At 39.2% G+C, this 12,156-nt stretch overlaps 1 protein-coding gene across 1 annotated transcript in view; it reads right to left on the bottom strand.

Annotated features, from left to right (window-relative positions):
* Positions 1 to 6,694: 6,694 nt before the first annotated feature.
* The window catches only part of LOC107586485 (suppressor of cytokine signaling 5-like), a 26,545-nt gene continuing 21,083 nt past the window's right edge, over positions 6,695 to 12,156 (bottom strand). The window contains exon 2 of the mRNA XM_016273861.1: positions 6,695 to 11,501. Within this exon, the coding sequence (XP_016129347.1) occupies positions 9,793 to 11,501 (1,709 nt within the window). The 3' untranslated portion in view covers positions 6,695 to 9,792. The remainder of the gene's footprint in view (positions 11,502 to 12,156) is intronic.

Here is a 12,156-nt window from a genome sequence, read left to right on the forward strand (position 1 = left end):
ACTGTTTCCTGAACCTGCAGAGTAGCCTACAATGCGTCTGTGCACAAAGGTTGTTTCTATAAAGTGGGGCAATTCCAATTTTGCAAGGACAGTCTGGCGCTTATGACTCACAGCCTGTAAGTATGTTTTTTATATTTAAAGAATTTGCCACTGATGATTCAAACGCGAGTTTTAAGCAGTGTAGAGTAGCGCTTGTTGTTTGTCGTTTCTCAGATCACAAATGCAGACTTGGTTTTATGTTTACGCAGCACGATATGCAACGCAATGCGTAAAAACACAGTATAAGTCATTATAATCAGTAATTATGTCCCTACTGGATGCAACAAATGCCTCATTTGTAATGGGTTTTATTGGTTTTGTCTTGGCGTGCCGGGAGACGGCATCACAGTATGGTAAGGGGCATAACTTTTCCGTCACACGCTTGAGGAATTCGGCCAATCACAACGCACTGGATAGCTGACCAATCAGCGTACATCTCACTTTTCAGAACGATGAGCTTTGTAAAAATCGACGCGTTTCAGAAAGGCGGGGCTTAGAGGAGAAACAGTAATGTACATTATGTGGAAAATAATGTGTTTTTTGAACCTTAAACCCCATAAACACATTGCATTACACCAAATACACAACATAATGTTCTTTTTAGCAACATCATATGACCCCTTTAATCATTTACTTACACTTTCTTAATGATCTTATGAACCACTGACAACTCCTAAATAACTGGTTTGTAAATAACGTAATCATTTAGAAATTATAAATTGATCGTTAATAAAGTATGAAAATACAATTATTAAACATTATAGATATGCTCAAGAACAAAACATTTAGAGCTGTATTTATAAATTGCTAACTAATGCCTATTAATGTTGGAAAAATGCTTTATAGAGAATGAATTGACTATTTACTAATGCTTAACTAATGATTCATAGTGTGCAGTTATTATAAAGTGTTACCGAGTAATAATGCTGAAAATTCAGCTTTACATCACAGGAATAAATTACATTTGAAAATATATTACAATAGAAAGCAGTTTTTTAAAATTGTAATATTATTTCACATTATTACTGTTTTACTGTATTGTTGAGCACATAAATACAGCCTTGGTGAGCATAAGAGACTTAATTTTAAAAATGTAAAAAATCATAATGTTTCCAAACTTTTGAGAAGTATTGCACCTTTCTTACCAAAACATTTTTTTTAAACTCTGGTTCTACAAAATGATCAATAAACAATGCACATCAGGTGTTATTACAGAGTTATATTCTATTGTAATTGTACAATACTTTTGTACATGCAAAAGCTTGTTTTATTGTAAAGCAAAAAAGAAAATCCAGAGTTTACCATTAGTTTACCACTTGTTTCCCACTTTGTGGTGATGGCATTCGTGTTCAGTTCATAAATTCTATCCGACATAACTCGAATGCACCAAAGATCAAGTACCACTTAACCTTTTTATGGCAAGGAAATTAGTTTGTTACCTGGTTTAAGTAATAAAATATCATGTGGATTAATTCCCGAAAAAAAAAAAATATATATATTTTTTGAATTTATAGGGGGTTCAGTTTAGGACAATTGCTTTCATACTTGCAATTCAGAATTTGCATGAACCAAACCCTATTCTATCTTTTCAAGGAGACTCTGTCTAGTTTCACTGGTGTATATCAGAGTTTGGAAAAATGCTTTGACACCAACCAAACAAACAAATCTCTGGCATCAAACAAACCAATCTCTGGCATCAAACATACTTGTTTACAAAAAGCTCCAGTGTGAAAGTGTTCTTACCCTCATTGCTTAAGTGTGCCTTTTAAAAAATTAGACAGTCCAGAAGTCCTTGAGGTTTAATCTTGCATCCAATCCATTGCGGCTCGTGGAGCTGTTCCACATGATTTCAGAGATATTATGACATGCAGCCAATGGGGAATGAAATGCTAAACAAACATCAATTTTCATAAAGCCTTGTGAATTACAGTGTGATTTCACATGTTAATGAAAGCAGTAAAATGACCTACCAAGGGGGTTATGAATCACATCATTTAAGCTGTGGCCAGAGCTGTAACATTTGATCAAAATTCACCTTCTAAACACTATTATTTTGGCACAGTGGATTCTCAGTATCTGGATCTAAAATCTAATGAGGGTGAAAACATCTCCTGCCAAGTCAAGGCCAAGTCATCTCCAAATCTAGTTAACAGTGGTCTAAACTGTGGCCATGAGAGCTTCATCTCAGAAACCACAAGTTTCCATTTTAAGGTTTACAATAATACATCTCCATACATATTTTTGCCACAAGGGCAGCTAAACTGTATTGCATGAACATGTTCAGCAGAGAGCCTACTAATCTTCTCAAACCTTTCCTCAAACTATATTTCACAGCTCTGTCACACACCACAGCTTCTCACGAAGTCAATTGATCAAAAACCAAAAAATTGTAGGCTACATGCATCTTGAGCTTAATTATGACTCATTTATGTAAAAATGCATGAACAGTAATGCAATTACATATCAGCTGCTCTCAAATGGTTTTGCTTCAGGATCCATTGGACATCAAGTGGTGACATATCTCTAAGTCATTTGTGATGTAGTCTTGATCATATTTTATTTGACCTTATAGTTTTTTTTGGGGGGGGGGGGTTCATAATTTTCAAGGATTTCCCATGTCGTAACTGCCTAATTAGCTAGCTTCCAGTTCGCCAAATGAATTGGCACCAACAGCGTTTGATTCAACACAATTTTCTGCACTGTATTTCATATTGAAACAGAAACAATTGTGTGAAACAAATGTGAATTACATAACTGTAATTAACAAGGATTTGCTATTGTTAGTCAAAGGCAAGTGGTATTAGTGGGAGGGACATTCCCATTCTAGAGATCTGATTGGTAAATAGTCTGGACACGCCCACAAGTGCAAGATGAGTCATTCATAATTTAGTCCACTTTCCCAGAAGAGAAAGGCTGTAGATTTTGAGTACATATATATGCTAACAGAGAATTTTGTCAACTTTCAGGATGACAATAGTGTATCGATGCCCACATGGCTATTACGTATTGAAACAAAACAAAACAAAAATATTTTTATTGTGGATGTGATAATGCATGGGGTCTAACTGATATTTAACCCACAATAGTTCTTTAAACTTCAAAACATACAGTCTGCAAAAACAATAGTTTCAAAACAGTCCCGTTTCTGTCCCTACAAAGTACTAGAATCTTTCTCTTTCGACAGGAGAGTTGAAATTAAATCTCTGCAAGTTGGAGCCCCAGAGGGAGAAAGAGGGGAAGTGAAGGAGAGAGGGAGAGGCTGAAGAGGAAGGATTTTGTCAGGACTTCATAAACACGTACATAGAGTGGAATAACTATGCCAGGATTAAGACTGAGGAAAACTTTCCAGAACTGGTTTGAGCCTTGCAGGCAAGCAAGACAACGAGAGAGAGAGACCAGAGCCCCCCAATCCTTGGGTTGACAGTAAGGCCAGCCAAACAACAATAATGCACTACAGTGAGAAGGTGGACACAACTGTAGTGGTGAAAAGAGGATAGAGAGAGAAAAATATTTTTAAAAAATGCTTAGAGAAGGACATTTTGATGATCCAAAGCATATTGATCTTGATGATAAGATCTGGGGTTATTTTATACATTACATTCAGCTTGAGGAAACTTTCGCATGATTCAGCTTGAGGTAAATTAAACACAGACCCTTGGTAGGACATATCCAGTATGAGTTATGGCAGAATGAGATAATGGAACAAACGATGGCAGATCATATCATTCACTTGCCAGGTAAGAGTGTAAAATGACAAAAGGTTGAAAAATTGGAAAAAGATGAAATACTGAATTGGAAAAGAAGCAGGTATTGAATATTACTGAAAAGCAACAGATGCGGAAGGGTCTGCCAAAGGCAATAAAGTCAACTAAACGTTAAAGACAACGTGAAATGCTGCTCACAAGCCATTTTACAGTAACAGTTTAGTTTAGGGACCAATACTCACTATTAACTAGCTTCTTATTAGCATGCATATTACTAGCATATTGATTGTTTATTAGTACTTATAAAGCATATAAGTTATATTATAATAACTTATATCAATGCATTCATAATTCTGCATGACCATATTTTAGATTCCTTAATTCTACATCATACCTATAAACTTTACTACCTTACTAGCTATTAATAAGCAGCAAATTAGGAGTTTATTGAAAAAAAAGCCATAATTAATAGTTGATAGTGAGAATTGATCCCCAAACTAAAGCATGACCCATTTTACTTCTGTAATCTGATTCAAAATATTCAGTGTTAAAAAATATTTTGTGTGGGACTTGCTTTTGAAAAATGTCAGTATTTGTTGTTCATTACTTATCTTGATCTAACGGTAGTGAGAGATAATTTCTGTCATATTGTGACATATCTGAGTGTACCAGCTTATTGAAAAAAAGTAGGGTCAAGAAAATAAAATGTTAATCAATGTGATTGGATGGAGAAATATCTGAATGCAAGCTTGCAGACAATTTTAAGAACGAAGCGAGGTTTAAGCAAACTAAATGATTGGAGAAGTCCTGCACCAGAGAGAAGTTTTACCGGAAGTTATTAAAAAAAAAACAATTTAATCTATAAGATTATTAGGGTGCATTTAAAAAAGGTGGAATTTCAATTTCATGCAAATGAATGCAAGTTCTGTTAACGATTAACGCATAACTTTTTTACTTATCTAACTTTTTGGTGTTACTGAGATGTATTATTACATGTAAAAATAACACACTTTTAAGACCCCAATCTTTGTTTTCACATCCTTTGTGGTGAGGTTCCCTAATTAGAGAGGACAGAAACCCCATATAATTCACCCCGACTATACTGTTGAGACACGTCGCAGCTGGTGTGACCACTTTACTTATGTATGACGAGAGCGTGTTAATGAATAATTGTACACTGTATACTCCATATATGTGGTCATGTTTTTCCACACAGAGTTGACAGAGGGACTGCGGCAGTTGCGCATATGACATGTTAAGTGAGGACTAAAACCGTGCCAAAAGGACTTAAGTACACCTCCCATTTCAAGCAGTTTAATCTCGCCAGTACATGGCAGAGTCGTCATATTTTCACGAGTTTGTGGCTAATCCGCTGTAGGCGAACAGAACAGTAAGGCTCGTTCCTCCAGATGACAGTACGATAGTGATGGCTGTTTTTCTTGGCTCTGGTGGTCAGGTTGGCGTGCACAAAGCTTATTTAGGCCCTGCCCTCACCTCCTGGACTTGACGGCTGCCTTCCACACTGGGTGTAAAATATTCTCTGGGGATGTATTTCTGGTATGAAATATGGATGGGAGCCTGTGCATGTGTATTTAGGCAGGGAAAGGTGAGAGAGAGGTCAGCGTTCACTTTGCCGCCACAGACTTGGAGGCAGTCCAGTGCAAAAGAGACAGCGGCTTTTTCTCCCTCTCTCATTCTGCTCTGCTTATGGATGATGTGCGGAGATATGAGGCATGAGAAAAGCTCACGCATGTGTTTTGAGCGAGAGGTATGCGGTCTATGGAAAGCACGAGCGGAGTCTGGCATGAGAGACTCGTAACTAGCTTTTCATTCACCCCCATTGACCATATCACGTTCACCAAAGAGTAGAAAATGAGAATAAACCGAGTCCGCCGGATAGAACTCGATCTGTGCTCACAGCGTGCTATAAAGAGCAGAAATCGAGAAAGTGTTGTTTTCAAAGATCAGTTTTCATTGATGGTCCGGCAGTGTCTGAGCATGGAATCATGCCATTTTCAATAAAGTAAACATAAATGGCCTATCTTCTTCTGCTCAATCCTCTTCTCCAAACGATACATTCAATTATTCAGAAGCTTTGGGTGGGTAATGTGTAACTGATAACCTGGATGCTATTTATATTTCATTTCAAAAGGACAAATAATACCGCTGACCTCCAGGCCAAACTCAGTTCAGCTCATGTGAATTTCTGTTATGATGGAATAAGATTTTTGTTACTGAAGTCAATACGAAACCGCCTTTGCGTACCATTTTACTTCCAAAATGTGAATGAAGCAAAAAATATATATATAGGATGTGACTTCATTCAGCAGAATTGCTTGGATAGTTTAATGTTTGTCTGAAGAGAAGTAGTTAAAAAATAAGAGGGCCTGGTGATGTCATCAACATGGAGAATCGTTTTAGAGGTATTTTATTTCTTCACAATGACATGCACTGATGAACTGTGCACAAAAAGATCAGTAACATACATTAGGGTCAATGTTGACTTTATGGTAAGCCTGGGACAGAATATCACAAAGTGACAAATTAAGTAGAGGTTTCAAAATGATCAAGTTGTTAACCATGAAAACAAGGACAAAGCATCCCCAGGCCATAAGCACAAGACACAGTTCATAGAAGTCTCAAAACAAGACTCCTCACTGTAATCTTCATGACTTCTGCAGTCCCACCGTTACTATTTTATTTGCACTATTTTAAACGCAATAAACCAGGCCTGAGTTACTGGAGAACACTGTGTTGGATTAGTTTGGTGTGTTACTTCCCTCGTAATACTTTTTCTAAACTATTAACTAAATAACAACTGCGTATTCAAACACAGCCCCATTCCTCGCAGCACTCAATGTTCCTCAATGGAGCACTGTGTGTGTATCATGACTTCTGCAGTCCCACCGTTACTATTTTATTTGCACTATTTTAAATGCAATAAACCAGGCCTGAGTTACTGGAGAACACTGTGTTGGATTAGTTTGGTGTGTTACTTCCCTCGTAATACTTTTTCTAAACTATTAACTAAATAACAACTGCGTATTCAAACACAGCCCCATTCCTCGCAGCACTCAATGTTCCTCAATGGAGCACTGTGTGTGTTAGTTTCTTGCTAATGCTAACTTTAGCTAGTATCCAGACTAGACAAACACGCTCACTGCTTTCAGCACTACATATCCAAGAAAGAGGGTGATGCTGAGGATGTGGTCAGATCGGAGAGGAAGAGGAAAAATTTGAGCAAAAAGTCCCTCTCTTGTCTATTTTCATAGTACCCATCATGAAACACAGAGTGGTCCTTTTAGCAGGTGGTACATTTAGAGGCTAGCACATTAAATGTAGCCTGTGATTAGTGCCTGTAAGGCAGGGCAGGGTCTAACACTGCCAGGAGAGACTCACTCACTGTGCAGTGGCATACAAAGTCCCAAATGACTGCATGACTATGCCTCAGGGTTTAAAAAAAATCCAAAGGATTTGGTGAGGACCAGGCTATCACTAAGCGTTTAACAGCCCTCGAACCAACACCCTTGAAAATGAAGCTTTCTGTCATAAATGCAGCGGCTTAAATCATCTGAACTCGTTCCTGAAACGGGAAAGAGCTTTACGAATTTCTGCTGAATGCCTTCAGCATCGTTGAGATTTTGCTATAGTGGAAACATTTCCTCGGGTTAGCATTATGTGCATTTCTTTACAAAAACGTACGGTGGTACCAGGTTACAGTGATATCATAGAAGTACCACGGTACATGTTCTAAAAACATGGCACTATGATGGAACATGTCCAAATCCCATGGAAATACTATGTTACCATATCTTAAAAACCGTGGTACTTTTTTAAAACATTGACAACACAAAAAATGGACTACACATAATAGTTGTCAAATTTAACTATTAAAATAAAATAAACTTAAACCAGAATAAGCTGGTCTTCAATTGGTCTATCTGGCCTCCCAGCCTAAACCCAGGAAGACCAACTAAAACCAGGCTAGTTTTCTTTACAGCATGTATGGATCGTGAAGAGGTCATGAAACTGCCTGCTGTGACCAAGCGCTCCAATTTTGTCTGTAAATTCAATGAAAGGCATATTATTCTCTGAAGTCTTGAAAGCAGATGACATCATCTGACGTGTACCACTACACAGTTGACAATGTGAGCCTGTATACAGAGCATGCAGTGTGCAGGGTGGAAGAAATTTTAAGATGGTTGTTTTGCGTATTTATTCAGGTAATTCAAGTGGAAAAATAGGAGTTAAAAAAAATAAAATAAATAAAAAATAAATGACTTCCTTTCAGTGACAACGATGTGTATTTTGAAAGAGTTTAATTGCGGATTTAATTGCAGTTCAAATAAATGGTTTCAAAATGGGTGCTACTCTGCTAGAAAACCGGACACTATAATTAAGTCATTGAGCTCAATATAAAAAAAATCTAAAGACATGGTGGAAGATTTCTTATTCACAATAACAAACTAGAGATGCACACCTTTGGTCGCTGATAATCAAACACCCAATACTGCGAATTGTACCAGTTTTACATATTATGCATGGTTTGAGATTTGCTTGGACCTTGAAAGCCTACCATTGCAATACTGAACATCTGATATTAAACATATTAGCGTGATTTTGTTGACTTTGATTTTTTTTTTGTGCAAGCACATCAAAACTATATCTTTACAGTGTCGAGGGAATCTCAAACCCTAGTGCACACAATTATGATGAAAGAAGCATAGCTGCATGCTTCATAATGAATATAAGTGCAACATTATCAAGTGGAACAAATCACACTTTATAACATTACTGGACATCAATCCAATAAACATTAAATATATACACAGTGATGGCATCTGTCTGGTTTCCAACAATATCTAAAGTGAAAATCTTTGAGGTATCTATACAAGTTTTACAGAGGACTTTCTCTGTCCAATTTCGGCTGTTGCATATATAACCATATTAGCCTAGAGTACAAACCATATGCACAGGCAAGGTATGAGACACTTGACACTAACACACTTCGGGTGACTCATGCGAAGAATATGGGGGATAAATTGACATCCTATGAATAAGGTCCATAAAAACACACAGACAAACAATACAATCTGTTTATATGCATGTACTTGAGTCTATAAGTCATTGTGCGGTACACAAACGACAATTAAAGTGCCATATGTCATTTTAGACTGTCACTGATAAAAATAGAAAATTGTAAAATAGATTGTTTAAAACAAGTATTATGCTGGGATATGAAACTACATGAGGGCCTAGTTTTAAATAATCCGTCCTCTCTATCATATGGCACATGGTGCACTGTGCTCCCTCCTCCCCGCAATTAATTCATGCCTTTCACTTCTGTCTGCCTCGATTTTAAAAATAAAGCATGCTTAGTGCTGAGAGGTGCGTGTATAACTGTGATCCTGTCCATGTACACAAGGCTTAACAAGTGCTGCCTCAGGGAACTTGACACTTGTAGGAGGTCACTGTAAAGTATCTTGAAGGTATTGCTGATACATTAGCCATGACTTAGCAAATAGGCATATAGTTTACGTGACTAGATATTTAACATCACATTTTTAGAGTAGAAGATATTCAGGTATGAATACTTCCAAGATTACTTAAATATATTTTAATCACTGGACTAAGCTTCTGTTGATCCATTTGCCTGACAAATGAGGCTAGTTAATGTGACAACACCCAGTTTTACTACTCAAAATAGTGTAAAACACTAGAAGATAGAATGCAAGGGGCATGCGGGCAGGCTAGTGGAGATCCAAAGGATATAAGGTCTTAGGAAAAGAGCAGAGAATAAGACCATCTCATTCCCAACATGCTCGACACTTCAGCGGTTAAGCTAGCTTGACAGAATGTACTGCACTGAAACATATGTATGGATTCCATGTGTAGTATTAACCGGAAAAAAAAACAGCTGGAAGTTCATAGCATCCTCTGTTGCCGTGTATCTAAAGCCAACAGTATGATGGATAATATGAGCCACATACTCCTCTGGCGGCAAAGCTCTTGCCCACAATCCTGCCTCTCTTGGGAGCAGAGCCAGACCTTATTTGACCTTGAGTGGTGTCTCTCTCTCTAGCCAGCGCACACGGACTTTCTGTTTGTAATGATACTCCTTCAGGAAGTCCTGCATGGTTGGAGGCAGTGGCAGGGCACCAATGCCATCGTAGGTGGTGTGTCTGCAGATGGCAGCTCGTGCCAGGTGCTGAAGGCTGAAAGGGAAAGTCCGGTGTAAGGGAGCAGTGAGCAGGGGCTCAAAGAACATACAGGCACTGGGGTCTTTATAATGCTCCAGCAGGCCTGTTACTGTGGAAGAGTGGAAGACACAGGGGTCATGCGCATCAAAGCTAAAGTTATGATTCCATTGTTCAATGCGTGCATGCAGTGAACGATTGTAACGTCGAAAGCTAACGGAAAACAAGTAGTCCTCCTGTGCAGAATCACGTAACAGGAAGGTGCCCTCTGGTCGTCCGTCCAGCAGTGCTTCTGCTTGATACCGGTCCATCACCCCCCAATAACAAGGAAGTGCAGTTATGGCCTGTAGGTCAGGCACCAAACAATGAATATAGTCAATCTGCGTGTGGACCTTCCAAGGCCCCGGCTGTCTGGAGCAGTGAGTGTCCCCAGAAGCATGCCTCTGCTTAGGCCTCCGTGTCTGTAAGCAAAGAGTAGTTGAATCCTCCTCAGAGTCACAGTCAACAGTGTGGGATGGCACTGCCATATTCGCTGCAACCTGTGCAGCAAGTCCCGATAATCCCCCAGAAATAGTGGAGATTGTTCCCAGACTTCTGCCCTCACTAAGTCCTTCCCCAACACCAGGAGCCATCTTTGGTCCCAGTTTATAGAGGGAAGAGTTCTGTGAAGTTGCTTCCAGCGTATGGATCTGTGCATTTGGAGGGGGATCCACTCCTTCCTCTATGCTAAGTCTACGGCGTTCCCGCAGCCTCTCCTCTTCGTCTTCAGGGGATGGATGTGCTGAATCAAATGCATCCAAAAGAGCAGTTGAGGAATGAGGGCTGACTGGCGCCGTATGTTGCTTAATTAGGTGCCACTTGTTGGCCAGATCTGAACCGGGTGGGAAAGGGCACGTTTCGAGCATGAGTTCAGTAAGGTGGATCTTACGTTTGGAGGACACCTGGCCTTTGGCTGACTGAGAGCGGCGTTGTGTGGGGAGAGGAAGGCACAAGCCTACAGTGTCCCGAAGTCGCTGTCGTAGAGAACGGGTGCTAAGGCTGCGCCCACTGCTGCCAGCTCCTACGGAATCATTAATCTCTTGGATAGAGCTAACTCCATAGCGACGCTCCCTCCTAGCTGTACTTCCTCTTGAGCGCCCCGTTCGCCTGTCAGCCTCAAGTGAACTTTGTGTTTTAGTTGAGCAAGAATGCTTCTTTTTACCTCCCCAGGGAGCATGACGCGAGTAGGAGTCCCTACGGACATGGGGACCCCTCCGTGCATCCTCGCTCTCTTTGTCAATGGAGATTTCTACTATCTGGGGAATATCTGCCACACAGTTATGGCCTCTGCGTCCTACAGGAACCAGTGGGAGTGGTGACAAGGTCTGCGAGGGTGTGAAAGACCTAGTTTCATAGAGTTCTGCATGTGCTCCCCTGCCCAAGTCCACCACACAGTGGACGCAATCTAAATCCTGGCTACACAGATGGGACTCTGAGCCATCGTTGTGGAAGAGGGCTTGGCATCGACTCCTGAGGTTACCCCACATCTTGCCCACTTTTTCCATAGAATGGAGACAACGACCTATCAGAGAAACAAAGTATTAGCGATTAAAATCTTGTTGCGGTTCATAAATCAGAGACTTGTGATGTTATCTTGGTGTATACTGGATGGGAGATGTTAGATCAGGGGTCTCCAACCCTGCTTCTGAAGAGCTACTGTCCTGCAGATTTCATCTCTAACTCCAATCAAACACACCTGAAGCAACTAATCAATGTGTTCATGGCTACTTGATAATCACAGACAGGTGTGCTAGAGCAGTGTTGTAACTAGGGATGTAACAGTATGAAAATTTCATATCACGATTATAGTGACCAAAGTTATCACGATTATAAATATTATCACGGTTTTGTTCAAATTAGATGAAAACGTTCAAAAAGAACTGATACACACACTGAAAACATTTCAATAAGTTTTATATTTGAAAATCAACAAACAACTAATACAATTGGCAGCTATATGCACTTTTATTTTTGCATAAACATTAAATGAACATTAACATGAAGCCCTAATAATAATAATAATAATAATAATAATAAATCACTTGAAGATCATGTGATCTTCGGTTAGGAGATCTTGTGATGCTTTTTAAAGCAAAGTTGTGGTTGATTTCGAGTTCACATACAAACATAAATAGAATAGGCTAATTAAATTTGTCTATTTTAATGCAAGACAACAT

The sequence above is a fragment of the Sinocyclocheilus grahami genome, unplaced genomic scaffold (genome assembly GCF_001515645.1).
Source record: "Sinocyclocheilus grahami isolate Dianchi unplaced genomic scaffold, SAMN03320097.WGS_v1.1 scaffold82.1, whole genome shotgun sequence".
NCBI lineage: Eukaryota > Metazoa > Chordata > Actinopteri > Cypriniformes > Cyprinidae > Sinocyclocheilus > Sinocyclocheilus grahami.